Source organism: Oncorhynchus mykiss, chromosome 4, assembly GCF_013265735.2.
Source record: "Oncorhynchus mykiss isolate Arlee chromosome 4, USDA_OmykA_1.1, whole genome shotgun sequence".
NCBI lineage: Eukaryota > Metazoa > Chordata > Actinopteri > Salmoniformes > Salmonidae > Oncorhynchus > Oncorhynchus mykiss.
The window spans coordinates 29,151,260-29,177,111 of NC_048568.1; the positions used below are offsets into that span (position 1 = coordinate 29,151,260).

The 25,852-nt window shown below is 41.3% G+C and overlaps 2 protein-coding genes and 2 long non-coding RNA genes across 9 annotated transcripts in view; 2 read left to right on the top strand and 2 right to left on the bottom strand.

The window, feature by feature from the left end:
* Nucleotides 1–2,214: 2,214 nt before the first annotated feature.
* LOC110522450 (lysosome-associated membrane glycoprotein 5) lies at nucleotides 2,215–12,623 on the top strand. 2 transcript variants are annotated; one of them, XR_002473315.2, is made up of 7 exons: nucleotides 2,215–2,932; nucleotides 4,444–4,622; nucleotides 4,932–5,063; nucleotides 5,310–5,403; nucleotides 6,303–6,491; nucleotides 11,060–11,343; nucleotides 11,383–12,623. XR_002473315.2 is itself a non-coding variant. In XM_021600845.2 (6 exons), exons 1-6 carry the CDS (start codon nucleotides 2,875–2,877, stop codon nucleotides 11,236–11,238), a joined length of 831 nt encoding a protein of 276 aa, XP_021456520.1. In that variant the 5' UTR covers nucleotides 2,215–2,874; the 3' UTR covers nucleotides 11,239–12,623. The 2 variants fall into 2 exon arrangements, 1 of the variants encoding a protein (XP_021456520.1); XM_021600845.2 differs by having other exon boundaries at nucleotides 11,060–12,623.
* Nucleotides 12,624–17,043: 4,420 nt separating this feature from the next.
* The window catches only part of LOC110522449 (serine/threonine-protein kinase PAK 5), a 132,333-nt gene continuing 123,524 nt past the window's right edge, over nucleotides 17,044–25,852 (bottom strand). For all 4 annotated transcript variants that reach the window (XM_021600843.2, XM_021600841.2, XM_021600842.2 and 1 more), the window contains 4 exons: nucleotides 20,096–20,222; nucleotides 19,213–19,338; nucleotides 19,000–19,134; nucleotides 17,044–18,884 (listed from right to left, as the gene is read on the bottom strand). In XM_021600843.2, the coding sequence (XP_021456518.2) occupies nucleotides 18,729–18,884; nucleotides 19,000–19,134; nucleotides 19,213–19,338; nucleotides 20,096–20,222 (544 nt within the window). In that variant the 3' untranslated portion in view covers nucleotides 17,044–18,728. The remainder of the gene's footprint in view (nucleotides 18,885–18,999; nucleotides 19,135–19,212; nucleotides 19,339–20,095; nucleotides 20,223–25,852) is intronic.
* On the bottom strand, nucleotides 20,925–23,570 carry LOC110487406. The gene is made up of 3 exons (XR_005051512.1): nucleotides 23,432–23,570; nucleotides 23,195–23,237; nucleotides 20,925–22,164 (listed from the first exon to the last, which is right to left on the bottom strand). It is a non-coding gene; the product is annotated as an uncharacterized LOC110487406 (long non-coding RNA).
* On the top strand, nucleotides 24,067–25,635 carry LOC118964462. Of its 2 annotated transcripts, none has more exons than XR_005051515.1 (2): nucleotides 24,067–24,222; nucleotides 24,311–25,635. It is a non-coding gene; the product is annotated as an uncharacterized LOC118964462 (long non-coding RNA). The 2 variants fall into 2 exon arrangements; XR_005051514.1 differs by having other exon boundaries at nucleotides 24,356–25,635.

The window sequence follows — 25,852 nt, forward strand, 5'->3', positions numbered from 1 at the left end:
GGCTGGTCACTCACCGGTCGTTGCGTTCTTGGTGAGAGCCTTCAAGAGACTGGGGCTTCAAATAGACCGACAGAATAACGTTGGTAACTCGGCAGTGGAGGTAGCAAAGTTTCTCGGCCACACAGACTGTTTTTATGCGCTTACCAGTAACTCAAAGAAAACCCGTGAAAATGACGTTGGAGGTCAGAAAGATGGTCATTCCCACGTCAGCTCGGATTGTAACGTAAATGAGGAGAAGTTGGAGAGAAAGTTATTGGATCCCATTAAGACACCAGACGTTCTCCAGGTCTGTCCTCAAAGCAACAGCTTGGCAGCAGTGGACGGGACATGGCTCCTGAGGCGTTCGGGTCGCAGAAGAAATTCTTTGATCTTAAAGAGTCGATTACAGTCAATGGATTCCATTGAGGAGTTTGAGAGAGAGATTGACATCCCCACATTCCCACAGGAGCTGGTTTTCTCGGGTGTTCTCACCCCCAAACCCCCTCCTCGATCTAACAACCTCCAGACCTGCCCAAACCCGAAAACAATCTGTGTCATCACCAAACTTGGGGAAAAGTTCACCAGCTCCGATAATCACCTGCCTCCTCTTACCAGAGGATCTGAGCATCTAAATCACATGTCAGTTCTATATTCGCCCCGGCCGGCCAAAAACAACCTCAAAACCACCAAAAGCTGCGTGTCAATATCTGCGCCAATAACCTCTTCGTCCTCTCGTCTTGGTGTCCTACTAACTCCTATCACAGGCAACAAAGGCAAAGACGAATGGGATGATGTCAAACTGAAAACAGGACCTGCCTTTGGTGTGAGGAGATTTGACGACAGCTACTACCAGAAAAGGTGCAGTTTGCCCACAAGCATCCTCAGTCCTGCACCTCCTGACCGTTCGAAAATGCCTTTACACAAAACCAAAACTATGTGGAGAAACGTTTCACCGACGGCCAACACCGAAATTCCAGATTTTACACCACCTGTCACCAGTTCCTCAACGACGTTCACGGTATTGGGCAACAAACTGTTTCGGAGGTTCACATTCCCCGCGTTTAAACAGAGCGGGAAGGAGGCGCAGGGGGGCGCGTGTGGAGGAGATCCCGCCTCAGGTTCACCGCGAGGAATGCCACGTTCAGAGACGTTCCCGCTGAGCACAAGACACCCGCAGGTGGGTAGCAAGCCCAGCATTGACAGTATCAGTGCAGTGAAATGCGAGTTTGACTTCAATTTTAAAACGGCCCATTCCTCTTAAACAGTATTTCTCTGAGGATCATGCTTAATAGCCAAATGTCCTTTTGGAGAGTTGCAGTGTGTGAAGGCTTTTTCCCCCACTTATTTTATTCCAACACTACTAACACATTTTATTAAACTTGCCTAATTGTGATTCTAGATTTAGGACTATAGGAGATGAGTTAAATCAGGTGTGTTAGTTCTGCCTTGGGCTGGAACAAATACCTGTACACACTAGTGTTGGGAAGGGGGCGGGACAAACGCAAAGGCATATCCACCCGGAAGCCTCATGCAGCACAAATAGGATTCCCGTGCTACTGTAAAGATGATGTACATTTCCTTTGAATACCAAACGCCATCACTTTCATAGCTATTCATGTCGGTTGTGAAATATCAATACTATACATGTAATTTATTTAAATTGTTTTCATGGATTGCATTTCTATTTCAGTTACATTCTTGAATTGTGAAATATTAAGATGAATTAATAAATCATCGTTGGTATTTCTAAATGGAAAGTGTTTGTGTTCTTTGGAGGAGGAAAGTGTGTGTGTGTGTGTTTCCTCAATGTCAAGCTTCTGTGTAAGTTATGAAATCTTCACATAACCTTGACGTTAGAATACTGGGTCATTCTGGAAAGTCTACTGAGAAAGCTATCACATTTATACTGCGCTATAGTTATTTCATGTATTATTTATTGCCTATGTTTGTGGAAGCAATGTGAAGGAGGGGGGGGGGGGGGGTGGTAGAGGTGACAAGAGTATAGAGGTGTCAGAGCTGAAACGGTTGACAGACAGTTTTGACCCGATCAGCTATTATTTTCTGAGTGCTTGGCATACACTGGCAATGTCCGCTATTGCCAAATTACAAGAGATACAACATCATCTGACACATCACACATATTCATTCGTGCCGTGTGTTTATTAACGTTTAAAATCATTAGAATCATAGACACACAAAAGTCAAGGGTGTGTATTTAAGCTGTAGTATGCACAATGTCTATGACAAAGGTGTGAGAGAGCGGACACTCGCACACACGCACTGCCCGGTGTTCTCAAGACTGAGTTCACACTGTGCGGGAGAGCACGTCGCCAATTTGCCATCCACGCGCACACACACCACATCAACTGCAACCTGCCCAGAAGGAGAGAAGAGGTGGTAGCACACACCTCAGCTGCAATCACAGAGATGGAAACAGCAGCATTGCGGTACTGACTAGCTGTGGTTGCTTTTTGAAGGAAACTAACTTCGGGAGAGAAACTTAACTTCTTCCCCACAGCGAATCGCCTGAGTCACGCAGAGCGTCGTTTCCGGCTCCCTGTCTGTCTTAGTATGTGCAGGGGAAACTCTGCTTCGCCGCCGGTGACGCTCACCAAAAACTCTCTCATCGTCTGAATTTAGAGAGGATAGAGTCTTAATTAAGCTGTACAATGCGTTCAGATAGCAGTTAACGAAACAGCCGTGACATTTTAATACGCAGCAAACCAGATGCGAACTCTCACATTCACCTGGAGATTTGCTGCATTCGCGATGATCGTGACTACGAGACACTGAGCAGCTGTATCCCTCCTCTCTCTCTTGTCTTTTTCTCTCTCTCGCTCTCTCTTTGCGGGTTCACTACAAGGCTACCAGCCATTTAGCCATTTCGGCAGTGCAATGGAGCAGCTCAGATTCAGCACCTTGGACACCGCTGGAGTTCTACTGTGTTTGTTCGGTAAGCTGTGTGTGTGTGTGTATATGTGTGGCATACGATATTTTGGTCGTGACTGCACGCTGCAACCTGCGTGTCTCTTTGTCTTTGTGTGTGTGTGTTTTATACGACATTTCGGTCGTGACTGCACACTGCAGCCTGCGTGTCTGTCTGTCTGTCTTTGTGTGTGTGTGTGTGTGTGTGTGTGCGTATCTGTGAGAGAGAGAGAGACAGATAGAGAGAAATTCCTGTTGAGTTTGTGCGTAGAGGCACAGCCACCTGTTTTGACGTCAGTGCGGTGAAAAGCTGAAAAGCGCTTTATGAGAAAAAGAGTCACGTGCTTATCATTATTAGAGCCTTAGACTCACCGGTATGGGCGTCCCTATGTGCTGCCCATGTCGCTAAGGCATGCAGGGGACGAGTAACTCTCTCACTTGAGATCGAAGAGGTATCTTACAACCGTGTCATGTAGCTGTGTATTGTTTTACATCCGAGTGGGCAAATATACTCAAGAGAAGATTCGTTAAATGATCGGCCCGTTGTCTTTTGGGAGAAGATAAGTCCCTTTGAGCCTAATCTTTGAGTTTTTGGGCACACTGGGTTTGCTGATCATGCATGTTTGCATGTCAAGCACTGATTATTCAGTCTGCAACATCATTGACAGTAAAACCCATTCTTTCCAACCATCATTGACTGAAAATAAAGTAGTTTATTATTCTATTTTCTATAGATTCTATTTTAATCTGTTCCATCTGTTGATCTCACATGTTATATCCTCTTAAGGATCGGACTCTTTTTTTCAATTTTCGCATAAAATGGCACCCAAGTCTAACTGCCTGTAGCTCAGGACCTGAAGCAAGGATATGCATATTCTTGATACCATTTGAAAGGAAACACTGAAGTTTGTGGAAATGTAAAATGAATGTAGGAGAATATAACACATTAGATCTGGTAAAAGATAACACAAAGAAAAAAAACGTGTTTAAAAAAAAATAATTGTACCATCATCTTTGAAGTGCAAGAGAAAGGCCATAAGGTATTATTCCAGCAATTTAGATTTTGGCCACTAGATGGCAGCAGTGTGTGCACAAAGTTTTAGACCAATCAAATGAACCATTGTATTTCTGTTCAATATGTTGTATCAAGACTGCCCAAATGTGCCTAATTGGTTTATTAATCACTTTTTAAGTTCATAACTGTGCACTCTCCTCAAACAATAGCATGGTATTATTTCACTGTAATAGCTACTGTAAATTGGACAGTGCAGTTAGATTAACAATAATGTAATATTTCTGCCAATATCAGATATGTCCATGTCCTGGGAAATATTCTTGTTACTTACAACCTCATGCTAATTGCATTAGCCTACCTTAGCTCAACTGTCCGTGGGGGACCCACCAATCATGTAGAAGTTTTTAAGCATATTCATTGGAATATAGTTGGCGCTAGAAAACATATAAACTGTTATTGATTTGCCACTCTATTCCCACTGTACTCTACACTGCTGACATGACTCTATATTTCCCTGTGCTCAGCGATCCTGGTCCGGTTTACGGTCACCGCCGAGCAGGAGGGAGAGAACCTCTCTGGTCTGTCCACCAACCCGGATAAAGACATATTCGTGGTCCGAGAGAACGGGACCACCTGCCTCATGGTCGAGTTCGCTGTCCGCTTCACGGTCCCCTTCGATGTCCTCGCACTCAACGGAATAGATGTAAGACACGACTCCGACCTGTCAGACTTCGTTTGTCTTATCAACTTGAACTGACAGTGACACACTGTCCCATTTCTGTATATAACAATTTGCTCTCATTCAGACACAAGGACACCCATGCCATGTATTATGCACTTTGGCCTGTGCGTAAAATGATGTGCAGATCTTTTGGAAACACTGTACTGGGCTGTAGCAACAGCATACCAGTGTGAAACAATTCATAGAAGAGTAGTCTACTGAGAATAAAACAAGTGTCTGATCGACACAATGAATCATACACGACTGAATGATCTGTTCTGTTCTTTGCAGCTTATCACGGAGAATGCGTATCTGGCTCTGCCTCGCGGGGCAGACATAGAGGGGAAATGCGGGAGCCAGGACGCCCATATACACATCTCGTGGAATGATAACGCCTACACACTCCGCATCTACTTCGTCAAGGTTTGTCCGCTACTATGAAATAGTCAGTGGGCAAGCGGAGGTGATTTACATTGACCCAAAATCCTTAAGTGCGTTTACCCCTTGTGGAATTCTTGTAAAAATCTGTTTGGGTAACATCGCCTACACATAACAGCCAGGCATAATGTTCTGCTGCTGGAGACGATATGGTAAAAAAATTATATTGGAAAGCAGGGAATGACCGTGTGTGTGTGTGTGTGTGTGTGTGTGTGTGTGTGTGTGTTGCAGGAAATCAGTGGCAAGGGACATGTGTGGAAAATTAGCAAGGTGCAGTTTGTTTATGACACCTCGGAGAAAACGCATTTCCTCAACCCATACAACCGTGAGTAGCAATTGTAACCCACTCAGCAATTTCTGTTTGTTTTGCGGTATGCGGTATGTTTCATTGGAAAAATTATTTCACATTTGTACTAAACTGATACAATAAAGAAAGACAATTCACATGGGCCTTTGGATATTTCCAAATTTCATTTCTATTTTTTCAATTTTCTTTCTACAAAACATTATTATTATTATTATTTTGATGTTCCTTCTGAATATTTCTTTGGTCACTTCTGATTTATTGCAGTCATTTCGATTAGATATATTATAAACTCATTCATTTAATAGCCGTCACGACTTATTGATAATCATGACTTATTGAGAAGCATTGATTATAAATTAAATTAAATTAACTAATATAGGCTACATTCACGTAGCCTACCCTGACCGCACCATTTGTGGATTCAATATTAACCCACATTTTAAAACCCATGATGGAGCTGGAGTAAAGTTGAAAACGGAGTTATTGAAAGCAAACATTGCCTTTTTTTCAGGATTTTCATCGATTTTCATCTTAAGCACGTTTTGATTATATTGTAGGTCGCCCTTTTTTTCTGTACAAGCTAATGGTGTGTCTATCGCAGTGGCCGTTTTATGTGTTTGTAAAAACACAGGGATTCCTATAACCCTTGTACATAGAGGTTTTATACTTAAGAGGTTTTAACATTTCAATACTTATTCCTAAATCTTTCACAAATATTTTCTGAATAGGCTACATAGACTTTTATTTTGACATTGTGTAGCCTATAGGCCTACATATTTATTTAACCAACTTCTATTAAAGACGTGTTTTTGTGTTTCTCTGTATGAAATGCATGCTTCTGTGTATGTTTGTACGTACCTACTCATGTAATATGTCTCCTCATGTACTGTATCCTCCTATTCCTTCTCTCCATACAGCTGGGAAGCACACAGCCAGCACCCACCATTTGTCAGCGTTAGAGACCCCTGCTGGCCGCTCATATGTCTGCGAGGCTAAGCAGACACTCACCCTCATCTCCAGTGACCACCAGAAGGGAGTGACTGTTGCCATAAGTGACGTCCAGATCCAGCCCTTCGACATCAACTCAGATTTCATGTTCAGTGAAGGTACAGACTCTAACCCTAACGTCATACAGCCATGTTCAGTGAAAGTACAGACTGTAACCCTAACGTCATACAGCCATGTTCAGTGAAAGTACAGACTGTAACCCTAACGTCATACAGCCATGTTCAGTGAAAGTACAGACTGTAACCCTAACGTCATACAGCCATGTTCAGTGAAAGTACAGACTCTAACCCTAATGTCATACAGCCATGTTCAGTGATGATACAAATAGAACAACAACCTACAATAGTACTCCCCTCATTTTCCAAATGTTTTACACATCTCAAATGTATATCCCAGTATCAAAAAGTTTGTCATCTTGAGGAGAGATCTGACACTAGTGATGATGATGGTGATGACGGTTTGCCGTAAAGTAGTATTGGAGAAGTTATCTCACAACCCCTACAAACTGCACTCTCCCTGCTCCCTTCATCTCCCTCTCCCTCACCCTTCTCTCTCTCTGGGGGCTGGGGGATGTTACTGCTTATTGAAGAGCAGAGCTGCAGAGAGGGATGGAGGGAGGATGAAAGAGAGGAAAGAGAGTAGAGGAGAAAGCGAGAGAGGTCATTAGGACTTTATTGCTGTAGTTACATCCCTGTCCTCAATGCAGACTTTAGACATTAGTTCTATAGTTCTGTCATGACTCTCTCTCCTGGGTGAGGATCAGAGGCGCCAGATCAGCTTGGCACATGGCAGGACAGATAGCTCAAACCCCCCCGAGGGGCAGTTGGGACGGTTTTATGACTTAATGCCGGTTGTAAACTTTCTCTCTCTTGCACTGCAGTACGGAGAAGTTAAAAATGCTTTAGTTACAACAGAGAGACTTTGCCAAAACTTCAAACATCAAACAATGAACATTGGGGCAATATATTTCAACATCCAAATGTTGGGAATTATGACAGATATAATATGGAAAATGTATGCATATTTTGTGATATCATTAAAATTATCAGAAAGACCTTATTACAAGATAACTGTAACTCTGAAAGTGTACACGTCCTAGTGATCAGGTTTGCTTCTAAATGTTGTATAAAATAAATTATTACATATAAGAATACTTTTGAAAAGTTAGAAATATGATTTTAGCCTTCTAAATGAAATAATGGCTTTTCATATTAACCTGGGCCAAGTCCGTAACCACGCCCATGTGAGCACAGACATTGTGTCAACATGATGGAACCACCTTTCCGACCAGAGGGCTTAAAAGGACTCGCGGAAGAATTAACATATTAGACCAAGCAGGTGGACGGTGTAAGCTGGACGTCACAAAATGGTTAAAACTACAACCCCAGAAAATGTTAAGACCCTCTGAAACTCTTGACATTTAAATAAGTTGAAGAAGTTGAAGTCTAAGTGTTATTGTTTATTAGTTTACTCCGATTGGGGGAAGGGTGGTAGGGTTTGCAGGGAATAATAAAGGTATATTAAAAAAAAAAGTATGTATGTCTATATAGGTATGTGTATGTATATATATGTGTATGAACAGTGGGCTCCAAAATGACTGGCAATGCAGAAACAATGCTTAAACAAATATAAACAATATAATTATAGAGATAAACTCAAAATACCAACATGTGAGAAATACTGTACTTTATTAATGTTTCAATGGAACCAACCAAAATGATTTATTGATTTAGTTAAAAATCAATGTCCTCCAAATCAAGGTTTCACAATTAATGGCACCCTTAAATATTATTGTAAATAGCATCTACCAAAATTAAACCACAAATTAAATTCCACTTATTTAAGTTTATCTAAGTCTTAAGGAACTATATTGAGCCATTACAGCACTTCCTGTTTCACTAGGATATAAAAATGAGGTAACACACATGCCATATCCCACTGTCATCCAATACCATTAAGAAAACAGAAGAACTAGCAGTTCAGAAGAGACAGATGGTCGTAGACCTTCATAAATCTGGTAATGGCTACAAGAAGATCCACAAACGATTGAATATACCACTGAGCACTGTCAGGGCAATTATTAGAAAATTCAAAAGATATGGTACAGTTGAAAACCTCACGGGTTGCACCCCAGGATAGGGAGGAGGATGGTGAGAGAAGCAACTAAATCCCCAAGAATCACTGTGAAAGAATTGCAGGCCTTTGTGGCATCTTGAGGTCACCAGGTTTCAAAAAGCACCATCAGACGCCACCTCCACAACCACAGGCTCTTTGGAAGGGTTGCCAGAAGAAAGCCCTGTCTGACCCCAAGACACAGACGCAAAGCGCTTAGAGTTTGCCAAACATAATTTAATTTATGACTGGAAGAAGGTGCTCTGGTCAGATGAGACCAAAATGGAACGTTTTGGTCAGATACAGCATCGGCATGTTTGGCGTCCAAACAGAGATGCATACCAGGAGAGGCCCCTCATACCCACGGTGAAATATGGTGGTGGGGCTGTTTTAATTCCAGAGGTCCAAGGGCACTGGTTAAGATTGATGGCATAATGAATTCGACCAAGTATCAGGCAATTTTGGCTGACAATCTGGTTTCCTCTGCCAGAAGGCTGTGACTTGGCCGTAGGTGGACTTTCCAACAAGACAATGACCCAAAAACATACCTCAAGATCCACACAGAAATGGTTCTGTGACAACAAAATCAATGTTCTGCCATGGCCATCTCAGTCGCCGGACCTCAATCCAATCTAAAACCCGTGGGCTGAGTGGAAGAGGGCAGTTGATAAGCGCAAACCCAAGAATGTGAAGGATCTTGAAAGGATCTGCATGAAGGAATGATCCAAAATCCCTCCAAACGTGTTCCTTAACCTTGTCAAACATTACAGGAAAAGACTCCATGCTGTTATCCTTGCCAGAGGTGGTTGCACTAAGTACTAAATGTTACATTTATTTTGTATTAAATAATTGAATGATTTTGGTTGGTTCCATTGAAACATTAATAAAGTACAGTATTTCTCACATGTTGGTATTTTGAGTTTCTCTCTATAATTATATTGTTTAGATTTTTAAGTATTGTTTGTACATTGCCAGTCAGGGGTGCCAGTCATTTTGGAGCCCACTGTATATGGATATATATATTTAGCCCCAAAAATATATGGGGGGTTGGAAATGATGCAGACAATTACATTCATGGAAGCAACAATCTTTCCGCAATATTAAGCTGATCCAACCATTTAGAAAAATAAAATTAAAAAAATAAGTCGAAGACTAGACCAATACATTCCCAGTCTGCAGCTGGTATGTAAAATAGTCTAGGACAATTGACCAAGACGAGAGGGAAGAACAAATCTCTCTCACCATCATAGGTACCTCTGAGGTATCTAGTCTAACAAACAGAGGGAAGTACAGATAGAGATCCCTGTGAACATCGCATGGTACACCTCTGATGTATCCATCCTAACGAACACTTAGCAACAAAGAAGCCTACAACTAAGGACATTGTGACCTCTGGTGGACAACCAGAGACTTACATTGAACTACTTGCCGTAGACGGATAGAGTGATTTCAACAGAAAGACGTCAGAGAAAGACATCTACGCTTAAATATATGTTTCACTTCTAATCCGAATGAGCAATTGTTAGGGTGCTAAATATTCATATTTGCGGTGAGCGTAGTTTCCAAATGTATGTACGATAAGTCCACTTTCTTTGTCTCTCCTGCTCTTTATCTTTCCCCACCCCTTTCCATTGTGTAATAAGTCGTCATATCGGGTTAGTCCACTAGGGACTTTTCATGTGCATTATGTTAGTAATCGATAACCTATACCGTGTGTGTTTCTGTGTGATTATTTAGTTAGTTAGTTAGTAAATAAATAGTTAAGCCAATTTGTGTATTGCCGATTCATCACTTAGGCTAGTGTTCTTGCGGATTAAGATATTTGTGACGTTCAGAATGAGACTGATATGGGAAAATAATTGAATGATGACTGGTATGATATTGATATATTCTTGAGTTAAATAAATTAAATAAATTATTTTAAGGCCCTGACTGTTATGGCCCTGACTGTTATGGCCCTGACTGTTATGGCCCTGACTGCCCTTAAATGTGACTCTTTCTAATTTAGAGACCAGTGAGACTCTGTTTCTGGGACATTTTGACCTCATATTATTAAATGTTGACCTTTGACCTGTTATTAATCAGTGATGTCACGTTAACGCTCTCTCGTAGAGGAGAACCTTCTCACTGTGGGGATGGGAAAAAAATAAGGGACGTGACTGACCAGCAAACCCATGTTTAATTTCTCAGTTAAAGTTAAGGTTAGGATTAGGGTTAAGGTTAGGGTTTAGAGTTTACGGTTTAGAGTTTAGGGTTGCAGGCCAGTCATGTAGCTTTAGTTGCACATGTGTGGATAGAACTGTGTGTGTGTGTGTGTGTGTGTGTGTGTGTGTGTGTGTGTGTGTGTGTGTGTGTGTGTGTGTGTAGGGGTAGGTAGCATGTGTTTGAATGCTCTTTTGAGCTTATTTGACACGTGAACACATCAGTAACAGTTGATTTAATGCAAGGCATTGCATGGCAACAGACAGACAAAAACATACACAAACACACACACACACAGTTCTAATCTATTCACACATGAATGTGTGTTGTGTGTGTGTGTGTCTACCTGCAGCCTATAAGTGCATCACGGACCAGAGGGAACAGCTGGAGGAGACTCTTCCTCTGATCCTGGGCTTCATCCTGGGCCTCATCATTGTCATCACACTGTCCGTCTACCACTTCCACCTTAAACTGACCGCTGCAGCTCAGTCTCAGCTGCCTTGCGACCGATCCATGTACAACAACATGTAAGGAACTGGACATTTAAACAGCCACTGTACCACAAATCTCCCTGGTCAAGAGGAATATGTAAGAAATCAGATATTATCATCACAATAATACAACTCCATGTTCAAGGTAATAGGACATTGAAACAAGCACAACATGATGTTCAAGGTAATAGGACATTGAAACAAGCACAACATGATGTTCAAGGTAATAGGACATTGAAACAAGCACAACGTGATGTTCAAGGTAATAGGACATTGAAACAAGCACAACGTGATGTTCAAGGTAATAGGATATTGAAACAAGCACAACGTGATGTTCAAGGTAATAGGACATTGAAACAAGCACAACGTGATGTTCAAGGTAATAGGACATTGAAACAAGCACAACGTGATGTTCAAGGTAATAGGATATTGAAACAAGCACAACGTGATGTTCAAGGTAATAGGACATTGAAACAAGCACAACGTGATGTTCAAGGTAATAGGATATTGAAACAAGCACAACGTGATGTTCAAGGTAATAGGATATTGAAACAAGCACAACGTGATGTTCAAGGTAATAGGACATTGAAACAAGCACAATGTGATGTTCAAGACATTACAACCACTATACTATAAAATCAAGACATCATGACCACTCTCCATTCAAGGATTGGACATTAGAACAACAATCATTGACTACAATTATAACCGCAACGCTCCTGCCTCTCCAAAGTCAAACCAACGTGACTTCCCCTGCTCTGAACTTCACCATATATTGGAGAGTAGGCCAGAACTTGATGGAGGCCTAACTTGCAATATGGCTAACGTGAGATATGCTTTTGAGTAAAACCATGCATTGAAGTCAATTGGAGACTTGCGCAACATTTGATTTACGCACAGAGATTTTTCAGTTAGCATTCCACCCATAGATGGTGTTCTGTTGTTTGTGTCCATAAATCGTAGTTATGTGGAGAAGCCTGCAGTTTGTCATTCCCCATCCCCTGTCTCTCTCTGTCTTTCCTGTGAACACGCTGCAAAACAAGTTGTGAAAGTGGAGAGTGTTGTGCTTTGTGCAGGTGTTTCAACGACCTTCAGAAATCATGAAAAATAAATAATTGCAGGCAGTGTATTTACTTTGGTTTGATGGATCCTTTTCCAGATCCCATTTTATGGAATTATATAAAGAAAAAATATGAAATATGTAAATAAAACAAAGAAAACATGTTCTGTAAATAACTTGCAAAGAAATGATGTAATAATTTATCTTCAATCAGAATGTCAGAAGAACAAAGTGTATCATTGTGAAAGAAATGTGCGATATTTAAGCTTCAAAAATAATAAATGTAAAATATTTTCAGAAGAACTATGCTGATGCAAACTTTAATGTTCACTGAAATAAATTTCCTAGGAGATGTCCTAAACCTGCGTAGGTCTGTTTTTCATGTTGTTTTGTGTATGCCCATATAAAACTGGTTAGCTATACTTTTGGACAACTTTTGTGTTTTTTATTTTACCAGGTAAGTTGACTGAGAACCCATTCTAATTTACAGCAACAACCTGGGGAATAGTTACAAGAGAGAGGGGAGGATGAATGAGCCAATTGTAAACTGGGGATGATTAGGTGACCATGATGGTATGAGGGACAGCTTGGGAATTTAGCCAGGACACCGGGGTTAACACCCCTACCCTTACGATAAGTGCCATGGGATCTTTTAGTGACCACAGAGAGTCACTAATGTCCCATCTGAAAGATGGCACCATACACAGGGCAATGTCCCCAATCACTGCCCTGGGGCATTGGGAAAGGATGCCTCCTACTGGCCCTCCAACTTTCATTTTCTCTGATTGTTGGATAAGTATGTCTGTTGTAAAATATATTTCAGTGGCCTGTTTTTCAGGCTTCAGTAGCCCTGTGTTACAAAACATGGAATATTGTCACACTAAATGGACTGAAAGAGATGGGTTACTTTCATAATATTAATTGAAGTCCCAACCATGAGTCTTCCAGGGGAGCGGTTGACAGCTGCGACTGAGCCCGGGTGATCAATGCTCCTGTCGGGCGTGGCATGGCCCAGTCATCGAGGCGGAGATGGGGTATTAATCTCGACGTATGACTCTGGGCCTTCAGAGGAAACGCGATATGAGTAAGTCAAATTGAAAATAAATGGAGCATCTGTGACATCCACACCTCTTTGTTTGAACACCACAGACATCATCATGAATCATGTCACCGCTGACACAAGTCATCAAACTCAGAGCCCTTACCTGGTGTTCATTTCACTCTGAAGTCCCATACATCTATCCTTGGTTTGACACTTTGCACAGACTGAATTAATGACATTTTAATGAATGAAGGAAATGTTATATTCGTGTCAAATCAGCAGCTGGCAACCCATCCCTTATGAGATTCATTGACACATGAACAAACCTTACTATAATAATAATTATTCTGGTGTTCTTTGTAGTGCGCATCGCATGAAGAGTGAAATAATAAAATAAAAATCAATAAGTAACAAATAGTAAATAAGGTTAACCAAACAATAATTTTAAATCAAGAAAAATTCAACAGAAGGTATTTGAACCCAGTCTGGCACAAAGAGAAGATTGATGTGAGAGAAAGGCCTAATGACCTGTTAACCCTACCCTTTTTAGCAGTGAGAAACAAACAAAGCCTATACAGAATCCATTGTCTTTCTACTGTTTTATGGGTGACAGTTGAAGGGGGGAATTAGCGTGGGTGGTTACCTGGTTGGTCTGGTGGTGTACAATCAGGGCCAGAGTCACAGTGGGCCTAGTTTGGTTCACTGCTAGTTTATTTACAGCTGTAGTTAAGGTGACTTCCTGTGAAAGAGGAGTTTTATTATCCTGGGTCAAACCACATTTAATATCCTATTATAGTTCCACACAGGAAGAGCTAGTAGGAGAGAAAAATCTATGACCTCATATATCGTCTAGTCATGTGAGGTGTATATACATCTTTCGGTTCATTTAGTTCAGGGGTGTCAAACTCCTTCCATGGAGGGCCTAGTGTCTGCAGGTTTTTTTTTTCTTCCTTCAATTAAGACCTAGACAACCAGGTGAAGGGAGTTCCTTACTAATCAGTGACCTTAATTCATCAATCAAGTACAAGGGTGGAGCGAAAACTCACAGACACTCAGCCCAGGTAGCCTAGTGGTTAGAGCATTGGGCCAGTAACCGAAAGGTTGCTGGATTGAATCCGAGCTGACAAGGTACATTGAGAGAAAAAAATATTTGATCCCCTGCTGATTTTGTACATTTGCCCACTGACAAAGAAATGATCAGTCTATAATTTTAATGGTAGGTTTATTTGAACATTGAGAGACAGAATAACAACAACAAAAAATCCAGAAAAACCCATTTCAAAAATGTTATAAATTCATTTGCATTTTAATGAGGGAAATAAGTATTTGACCCCCTCTCAATCAAAAATGTCTGGCTCCCAGGGGTCTTTTATACAGGTAACGAGCTGAGATTAGGAGCACAGGGAGTGCACCTAATCTCAGTTTGTTACCTGTATAAAACTCACCTGTCCACAGAAGCAATCAATCAATCAGATTCCAAACTCTCCACCATGGCCAAGACCAAAGAGCTCTCCAACGATGTCAGGGACAAGATTGTAGACCTACACAAGGCTGGAATGGGCTACAAGACCATCGCCAAGCAGCTTGGTGAGAAGGTGATAACAGGTGCGATTACTTGCAAATGGAAGAAACACAAAAGAACTGTCAATCTCCCTCGGCCTGGGGCTCCATGCAAGATCTCACCTCATGGAGTTGCAATGATCATGAGAACGGTGAGGAGTCAGCCCAGAACTACACGGGAGGATCTTGTCAATGATCTCAAGGCAGCTGGGACCATAGCCACCAAGAAAACAATTGGTAACACACTACGCCGTGAAGGACTGAAATCCTTCAGCACCTGCAAGGTCCCCCTGCTCAAGAAAGCACATATAGCACGTATTTGGTCAATAAACTTTTGTTATTGACCAAATACTTATTTTCCACCATAATTTGCAAATAAATTCATTAAAAATCCTATAATGTGATTTTCTGGATTTTTTTTCTCATTTTGTCTGTCATAGTTGAGGTGTACCTATGATGGAAATTACAGGCCTCTCTCATCTTTTTAAGTGGGAGAACTTGCACAATTGGTGGCTGACTAAATACTTTTTTGCCCCACTGTACATGCCCTTCTGAAGTTTGCCAATGAACATCTGTATGATTCATAAGACAACTGGGTGAAAATGTTGTGGTCAGATGAGACCAAAATAGAGCTCTTTGGCATCAACTCAACTCGCCGTGTTTGGAGGAGGAGGAATGCTGCCTATGACCCCAAGAACATCATCCCCACCGTCAAACATGGAGGTGGAAACATTATGCTTTGGGGGTGTTTTTCTGCTAAGGAGACAGGACAACTTCACCGCATCAAAAGGACAATGGATGGGGACATGTACCCTCAAATCTTGGGTGAGAACCTCCTTCCCTCAGCCAGGGCATGGAAAATGGGTCGCGGATGGGTATTCCAGCATGACAATGACCCAAAACATACGGTCAAGGCAACAAAGGAGTGGCTCAAGAAGAAGCACATTAAGGTCCTGGAGTGGCCTAGCCAGTCTCCAGACCTTAATCCCATAGAAAATCTGAAGGTTCGAGTTGCCAAACGTCAGCCTCGAAACCTTAATGACTTGGAGAAGATCTGCAAAGAGGAGTGGGACAAAATCCCTCCTGAGATGTGTGCAAACCTGGTGGCCAGCTACAAGAAACGTCTGACCTCTGTGATTGCCAACAAGGGTTTTGCCACCAAGTACTAAGTCATGTTTTGCAGAGGGGTCAAATACTTATTTCCCTCATTAAAATGCAAATCAATTTATAACATTGTTGACATGCGTTTTTCTGTATTTCTTTTGTGGTTCTTCTGTCTCTCACTGTTCAAATAAACCTACCATTAAAATTATAGACTGATCATTTCTTTGTCAGTGGGCAAACAACAACAAAATCAGCAGGGGATCAAATACCTTTTTCCCTCACTGTAAAAATCTGTCGTTCTGCCTGAGCAAGGCAGTTAACCCACTGTTCCCCGGGCGCCGAAGATGTGGATGTTGATTATGGGAGGCCCAACACCTCTCTGATTCAGAGGGGTTGGGTTAAATGTGGAAGACACATTTCAGTTGAATGCATTCAGTTGTACAACTGACTAGGTATCCCCCTTTCTCTCCGTGGAATGAGTTTGACACGTGCTTTAGTTGTTTTAACTACAGAGGCAAGGCTATTGTTGCTACACCAGAGTCCGCTGAAGTGTCCCGCTAAACGTTATTAAGCCAACACTGAAGAATGTTTTGGGTCATATTCAATTTAAAATCCATGGTTTGGTGTTATCAGGGATGGACAAAAAACATCATTCTTGTTCATCTGTAGTGTGGGCAAAGTGGGGTGTAGCCTAAACAGCAAGCAACTAGCGGCGATAGGAGATTTCAGCAACATGGACAGCGATGAATTGGGAACCTTGAGATCTGACATTCAGAACCATAGGACAGTGGGCAGTAATGCAGCTACACAGGAAGCAATAAGCCTGCAGGGCAAGACTCCCACACAAAAATCCATATTTCACTTCAAATATAAACCTTTAGAATTGTGAATTGTAGGGATTAAATATGCAATTATTTGAAATGAATTGAACTATTCTTGATTCTACTGTATACGTCTACATGCAGGAATGTATATTTGAATTAATTTACCCTGTAAACGTCTGATTGTGTGTTTAAAGGCCCTCAAATTGACCCTGGGTTTGTACAGGTGAGAGTGTGGAAAAACATGCTTCGCTTGTCAATGTTTTGATTAGCTTTTTTAATCAAAACCAGTTTCACTGATAACAAACATGCAATATCACTGTACAAGCAACACCATGGATAGTAGTACCCATTCAAGTCCCCCAATAGTAGTCAAGGATAAGCCAGCTCACACACACAAACACACACACTCTCAAGCACACACACATGTTCATATTTACATATCACAGTGAATGATGGGTAAAAACGATACGGGGTTACACTGTTCTCTAGTCCAATCAGAACTGAGAATCAGATTGCGGCACTGTGTGTGTGTGTGTGTGTGTGTGTGTGTGTGTGTGTGTGTGTGTGTGTGTGTGTGTGTGTGTGTGGTAAGATAAGAAACAGATAACAGCCAAGTTGTGTGAGAGTTGAAAATAAAACCTTTTATCACCGTGTGTGTCAGACTGAGAAGCTCAGATATTGCTGTAGGAGTCTTGTATGTGTGCCCTTTGAATTGATAGGAGTGTGGTGATGGGTAAAGAAAATGGCTCTGTTTCAAATAAACTATTCCTGCCAATCCACTCAAACAGTGCTACGTGTGATTTGTGTTAAATTACATTGTCAAAAGATGAATACATTGGTGATGATAGATACGTTTGGGATATTGCTTGTATGATATAACCAATATCACTGTCTGTCTGGCTGTTGATATTTATAAATGTAAATCAAAAAGAAAGGCCACACTACCAAAATATAAACCTTCAATTCAAAAAAATAAATACAAACTTTAAAACAGCATACAACATTCTGGCATTACGCGTTTTTACAAACTCAATGGAGATTCTCTCTACAAATGTGGGATAATAAATATATTCAGGTTTATTTTTGTAACAGTTAAGAGTTGGTTTATTTGGGATATCTCTTACATTCTTAATCAAAAATGTATTATTATTATAAACAGTAAGAAATATCTTCGCAGAAACTCTGATTTATATGTAATACTGCCCATATCCCAATAGTTACTACACAATAAAATACTGCAAATTATCAAAACTGTACAGAAAAACTGTCTCTAAAATACATTTTCACTATTAGTGTGAGACGAGAGAAGTGAAGAGTGCGATGTTTAATTCCACCAATAGGAGAACAGCCTGTCTTCCAGTCAGACTAAGACACACCCATACCGCTCCCACTATGACATCACCAAACGTTGCTTCCTGATTGTTCTGAGATTGACTGCTCATATCCGGGGCGGTTGGCATGTCTCATGGGTCCCTCAACATGGCGGCCAGACAGGCAGTCTCAGCCAATCACCTCACACCATCTACGCTCTAGTCAATGGTTACTACAGTATAACCCTACAGACAAGAAGAGAGGAAACTGCACCTGGACCACCCACCCTACAAATCTCTACTGGTCTAACAGCCTAGAGAATCCAAAGAGTTCAAACCAAGAGGCTAATCTTCTTTGCATTTGGCTCCAGGACAGGCAGCAAGTCGGCCACAGAAGACTGAGACTCCTACAGTACATTTCCCTATACTTCAGTGTTGAACTTTATATAGTGTTTCTCAAAATAGTGGATATCACATTTTTCTTTAATCTTTTCTTTGTAAACAATTCCTCAAGCTAAACTACTGCACGGTTACAGGTGTGAGCATTTGTTTTAGTGGCGTAGTCTCTCAGGTCCGGTGTGTGTTTGTTTGGCAAGGTGTGGAGCACCGCCCTGGTGGCGGGAGGTCAGGTCAGCGGTGGCGGTAGTGCCTCATTAGGGGGACGATGCAGGATGGGGGACCCGACAGCTTGAGGAAGGGGTGCTGGAGCAGCTCCTGGGCTGTGGCTCGCTGAGACGGCTCTCTAACCAACATCAGGCCCAGGAAAGCCCTCAGCACCGACGATACCTGACAGAGAGAGAGGGAACACATGACTCATTATTTGACTTAGGGGATAACTGACATGAATCCACATTTCTGTAAATGTGCCAATTCAGTCATGAAATAGATTAGCCCTGCTGACCTTGTGTGACTCCTTTAGCCGTGGGGGCAGGTTGTCTCGTATCCTCCTCATGGCCTGTAGAGGGGGTTCATTAAAGTACGGGGGTTCCCCATCGATCATCTCTATCACCATAATGCCCAACGACCAGATATCCACCTAGCAGGCAGCGTGAATGCTATTATTATATACAACAATCAACTTTTTAATGTGATACTTGTCAATGTGTGTCCTTACCTCCGTGCCGTAGGGTAACCGTGAGATGACCTCTGGTGCCATCCAGTAGGGCGTGCCCACCAGAGACTTCCTCTTGGGCACCTCTTTGGACACTTGGGCACAGAAGCCAAAGTCTGACAGCTTGATCTGTGGGAGCAGAACATATTTAGTTGATCATCTGTGTTATCTATGGGAATTTTCTGAACACTTTTGTACATGGGGACATATAAATGACAGATTTTTATCTTCATTGATTTTACATTTTGTATGTGTGCTTCCTTTTTATCGGAAAACATTTTTGGGTATGAATATTAACTTTATTTTCTAAATGTTCTAATATTTAACTATTCATATTTCTGTCCATGTAATAATTATAAGGGAAACTGGGCTTGAAGATGTTTCATATAAGCCACTCTAATCCTGCTTCTATTATCCCTTAATTAGCCAACCATCCATCACGTTCCAGCAGCTCGTTAAGAGGCATTAGGCAGGCTTTAATTAATAGGTACTGGGTGCTAATTGATTATGAATTGTTTCTCCTCTCCTCTCTCTCCGGTCCTGCAGTCAGAGGCACTTGAGGAGATCGTACTATACTGCATCACTGGCAGTAGCCCAGAAATAGCGAGCCATGTACTGTAACACAGAGGTCAGTGTGAGGGTGTAGGGCAGTGTTTTTATGCAACATTGTGTCATTTGACATCATGTCCGTTACTGGTTGTCATGGTAACACTACTATGCATGGATCAACCCATGTTTCTAACCACAATACAGGCTTTAGTTGTATCACAATAGGTAGTGGACACAACCCACCACTGAAGCCAACATCTGGAGTCCTACAATGATACAAGGCCAGTTAGTTCTGTACATGATTAAATAAGTTAGTCCAGAATCCATGTGGTCTTACCCGTCCATCGCTGGTCAGGAGGATAGAATCACTCTTGATGTCTCTGTGGATGACTCCCTGTATGTGGAGGTACGATAGAGCCCTCAACACCAACACACACACTGTGGCTATCTGCTCCTCATTCATCCTGAAACACACACACACACACACACACACACACGGGTTAGGATGGCGGTAGGAGTCGACACACACACACACACACACACGGGTAAGGATGGCGGTAGGAGACGACACACACACACGGGTTAGGATGGCGGTAGGAGACGACACACACGGGTTAGGATGGTGGTAGGAGACGACACACACATACACACACACACACGGGTTAGGATGGCGGTAGGAGACGACACACACACACACACACACACGGGTTAGGATGGCGGTAGGAGACAACACACACGGGTTAGGATGGTGGTAGGAGACGACACACACATACGGGTTAGGATGGCGGTAGGAGACGACACACACACACACACACACACGTGTTAGGATGCCGGTAGGAGACGACACACACACACACGGGTTAGGATGGCGGTAGGAGACAACACACACGGGTTAGGATGGTGGTAGGAGACGACACACACATACACACGGGTTAGGATGGCGGTAGGAGACGACACACATGGGTTAGGATGGCTGTAGGAGACGACACACACACACACTATTGCAATTGTGTCACTCCTTAACGTTCCTATGAAAAAGCTTATTATACTATCAAGAATGGAACATCGTAGGAGCATGAAATTCATGCCGATAACTGTGTAGTGTTTTCTGTGTGTGTGTGGTCCCATATGGGCTGGGGGGTAAACTATACATCTGAGAGAGAATAAAGTAGACGGCACGCGTCAAAATGATTGATTGATGACCTTACGTCATTTTGACCTTTGCGTGTCCGAATATGTGCCCCCTCCCCGTCCCCCCTGTTCCCGTGGTCACGTGTTATTTTGTGTTATTTCAGATCTCTATGTCATCCTTTGAAGTAGTCCAGTTGATGGATGTCTAGGGGCCTGGTTGAACTGTGGTTGTTGTGTTTGAACTTTTGGACCGGGTATGACCCCCCCAGTTTTATTGCCCTTATGTTTGTTATCTATGGAGCAGGAATGTGTGTCTGTATGTGTGTGTGTGTGTTAGAAACAAGGTCCCTTGGCATTGTGTCCATTTCAGGCTTTAAACAACAATTAAACAGCCATCTAAATAATGTTTCTCAGCCTAGTTTCCTATTTAGTTCTCTTTATATGTACAGGCACAGAGCTTCAAGATGGCTCCAGCCTAAGGATTTTCAGTGCATGTACACCTGGGGAGATTAGAACCCCAAAGAAAAGATCCTAAAGGTAATTTCAGGTTTATCATGACAGCCACTTTATGAAAGGCCTTTACTTATGGCTAAACAGCTTCTGCACAGCTTATTAATTAAGGCTGTGGGATGAAATGAGGTGTTTCTAGGAGGGCTTAAACAAATCTACAGTGAAACAAACATGTACACTTTACACACATATTTATTGACTTTTAAAAATACCACAGTAACATGACAGAATTTGTGCAAATGCAACGAAATCTGCTAGGGGATATTAAATGTACAACAGTAGTATTCTGTAATAAGCAATACGTGTTAAACATGTGGCACAGGCAATCATGACAGCCTCTTTATGAAAAGGCCTTTAATTAGGTGTTTCTAGGAGGGCTTAAACAAATCTACAGTGAAACAAACATATACACTTTACACACATATTTACTGACATTTAAAAAGACCACAGTAACATGACCGAATTTGTGCAAATGCGACGAAATCTGCTAGTGGATATTAAATGTACAACAGTATTATTAGGTAACAAGCAATAAGTGTGGCACAGGCAATCATGACAGACTCTTTATGAAAGGCCTTTAACTATGGCTAAACAGTTTTCTACACATCTTATTCATTAATGATGTGGGCATACCCAGGATTTACAGGCAGGAACGGTTGATCTACACATGGAGGGAAAACTTACGGAGTTTTGATGGAGCGGACAAGCGTCTTTGAGTTGATGAATTTGAAATGGATAATGGTCGTGGCTAACCGGACCATCTATCTGTAAGAAATAGTAAACATTTTGGAATTATAACATGTGTTAAAATGTATGTACTAAATATTATGAATTAAATCACTGGTTTTAAAAATGTATCTCACGATTTAACGATAGGGGAAGAGGTAATTTCATATTTCGGCCAACACATCAAGAGCTAACAGGGGTGAGTGGGGATTCATAGTACAACAGGAGGCTTCGGTAACCTGCAATACGGGTTAAATATGTTTTACATACATCCACGACTGAATGGTTTCACAAACTACATTTAAAGGTTTTGTCAGAAAGCTGTAACAGGCCTCATTCACCAGTCTAGAGATGAACCTAGAGACACCAAAAACATCGCCGCTTAGAGCAGCTTGGAGATTATTACCCATGTAAGGGGGGAGCAAAAGAGGGGATTTAACCAACTCTGTACAAACCCCGACACGTGGTATGATAACTCTGACGCGTACGTCTAATGATTATTGTAGATGTTTACAACTGAGGGAGTTGACAGTAGGTCAATGAGATGTATAAAGGCAAATTGACATAACGGACCTCAAAGACCAACAGCCTACTTTATAATATAGAATGCAGGGGTGTGTACTGAACATGTAACCATTATAAAACAAAACATGTCTCGAAACACCTCCTAGTTAGGGACAGAACGCGGAGCATATACTTTAACACTATGTTACCACAGCTTTAGCGCAAACCCACAGCCCCGAATATTTAGCTGCCAGGACAGATTAAAAAAGAGATGTGAATAAGGGAATCCCTCCTAATAGATATTTCTGAAGGCTACTGGACATAGGTGATTGGGAAGCGACTGTTAGACGTAGATTCTCAGAAGCAATTTATAGTATTTCATACAATGGTATGTTATAAAGTTTGTAATAATGTACAACTGTAGGTCTCCAATGTTTTTACATAAAAACACTAATGATGCATGTTTAAATAATAGTACAATTTGTTAATTAATTCTAACATGTCTTTAAAAAGTTAGTACTATATATTTTGGTATTAAATCAATGGTTTTAAAAAAGTATCTCACCCTTTAACGAAGGGAAAATGTCCTTTCCAGCCATCAACCCGGTCTGTCACGAAGAAAAAAGACACAGAAAATCCGGGTGCATGCGTGAGTGTGCAGGCCTCCAATGTTTTTACATAAAACACGCGTGATGCATGTTTAAATATTATTCAAATGTTGTTACTTAATTCAAACATGTCTTAAAGGTTGTACGAAATATTTTGGAATTCAATAAAAGGAGTTTTAAAAACGGTATCTCACCCGTAACTATGTGAAACGGTATTTCACATCTTCAGCCAACTCTGTCGCGAAGAAAAAGACATTGAAAATCAGGGTGCGTGCATGAGTGTGCGTGTGACGGAGCAGCAGGAGTGTGTGTGTGTGCGTTTCAAAAAACAAAGGGTTTGTTTGTGTGGGTTCAACATGGGGTCCCATCTGTAGAGAATCGTTTGAAATTCAAAGTTTGAACTATCCAGCATATGACATGTCAAGGTATCGGCCGACCGCCCGGGGTTAAACCTGGATATCTAATCAACGCCCCCCAGGACCCCCCAAACAAAACGCATGACAGAACGGCTCTTTGAATTCACAGCCTTTTGGTCTAAAGCAAACATACAGTTAGTTGGTTGCATACAGGCTATCTCTCGAAACTCATTCCGTACTTTAACAAGTTAGGGACAGAACGTCTATTTTTAACACGTTTAGCACGGCTTTAGCGCAAACCCAAAGGCCCGAATATTTAACTGCCAGGACAGATAGCATAGTCTGTAAAGCCCTCCTAATGGATATTTCTGAAGGCTACTGGACATAAGTGATTGGGAAGCGACTGTTAGACGTAGATTCTCAGAAGCAAACGGCGCCCTGTCCTTTACGTAGCCCTTCACGATCACACATTTTTAGGCGTAAGTCCAAATAATCACATACCCAAGAATATTTATATATTAAAAAAAGAAAAGTGTGCACTCTAAACGACGTCGTAAGACAACAGGCAGCAGTCCCAGGACAGATAACAGAGTATGTGAAGCCCTCCTAATGGATATTTCGGGAGCTGAGTAAGTGAAAAATGTATTTTAAGTTTTGTTTGAATATTATCGGGATATTATTGTAATATTAAACACGCGTTATTTGTGTTTTAAACAGGGGGGACAACGATTTTTTATTTTTTTATTTTGTATTTTATTTTAGGTATGATGGACATCGGACACATAGGGTGACTTGGATGCATTAGGGACTCTGAACGATATCGGAGGAACCGATGAAACAGACAGTATTCGGTCTTTTTGTATGAACGTTTTTCCAAACACTCCAAGAACAGAGAATTTAAACGTCCCGACAACAACCCAGGGAACCACCACCCCCACACAACATAGTCCAGACCCCAACAACAAAAGCACAACGGTGGCCCAAGGGCATTGCGCAGAATCACCAGAGGTATTAATTCTAGGCATTTACATGTAAGTTTTTAAAAATGAAGACTATTTATACAATGAAACAATGTTTTTTTTATTCACACTGTTTGTAAACAATAACGTTTGCCCTCTTAGGGTCTACTTGACCTGCTTATTGATTAGAAAGTATGATTAGAAACCAAGGCTGTGGAATATATTCGCTCTCACAGGCTATGAAAAAGACAAAAGCTAGGACATTGACTCCGGAGTGTTGAACTTATGCCCACTCTACAACAACCCCGGTTGTTATATGACCCCTGAGGATCATCTACGAACGTTGGAACATCTACAACTATTGAAGATGCAAAAAGGGGTTTTCAGAAACACATTTGGTTTACAGATATGTATTATTATAAAAATAATATAACATTATTATCATAATCTAAAACACTTTAAAGGATCTCTAATTCAAACATGCAAGGATATATATATATATATGATACGATTAACCACTTTAAAACTGTTGCTGCAATATCACTTCTCAATGTGTGTACATTTCAAGCTTTCAACAACAATAAACAAACCAGCTCAATAATGTTTCTCAGACTTACAAACTGTTGAGTTTTCCTAGTTAGTAAAGAAACAACCACTAAGCCAAAACCCCAAAAGTTGTAATATAATCTGTATACAAGTCATTCTATACAGAAAACAGGTACATTTTGATTGATCAAGAATTCCCAATAGGTTTGTGTCACGCCCTGACCATAGTTTGCTATGTATGTTTATAGGTTTTGTTTGGTATGGGTGTGATATGAGTGGGCATTCTATGATGTATGTCTAGTTTGTCTTTTTTCAGTGTTTGGCCGGATATTGTTTTCAATCAGAGGCCTGTGTTAGTCGTTGTCTCTGATTGGGAACCATATTTAGGTAGCCTGTGTTGTCATTGTTGGGTGATTGTCTATGTTAGGTGCTTGTGTCAGCACATTGGGTATATAGCGTCACGGTCGTTGTTCATTTATTGGCTTGTTCAGTTTACTTTGTGTTTTCGTCATCCATTAAAACGATGCATTCACACCACGCAGCGCTTTGGTCCGCTTCTTATTACCCATGAAGCTCGTGACAGCATGATCTGATCCACAACCCTATTACGACAGCATATAATGCACAGTCATATGCAAAAACCATAAAACTCTGACAAGAAAACAATGAAAACCTTAACACGACTACACGCAATGCCATTATTTTAGTTAACAGCCACCCAGGGTTGAGTTTGGTACTTTTTCTTTGTACAAGC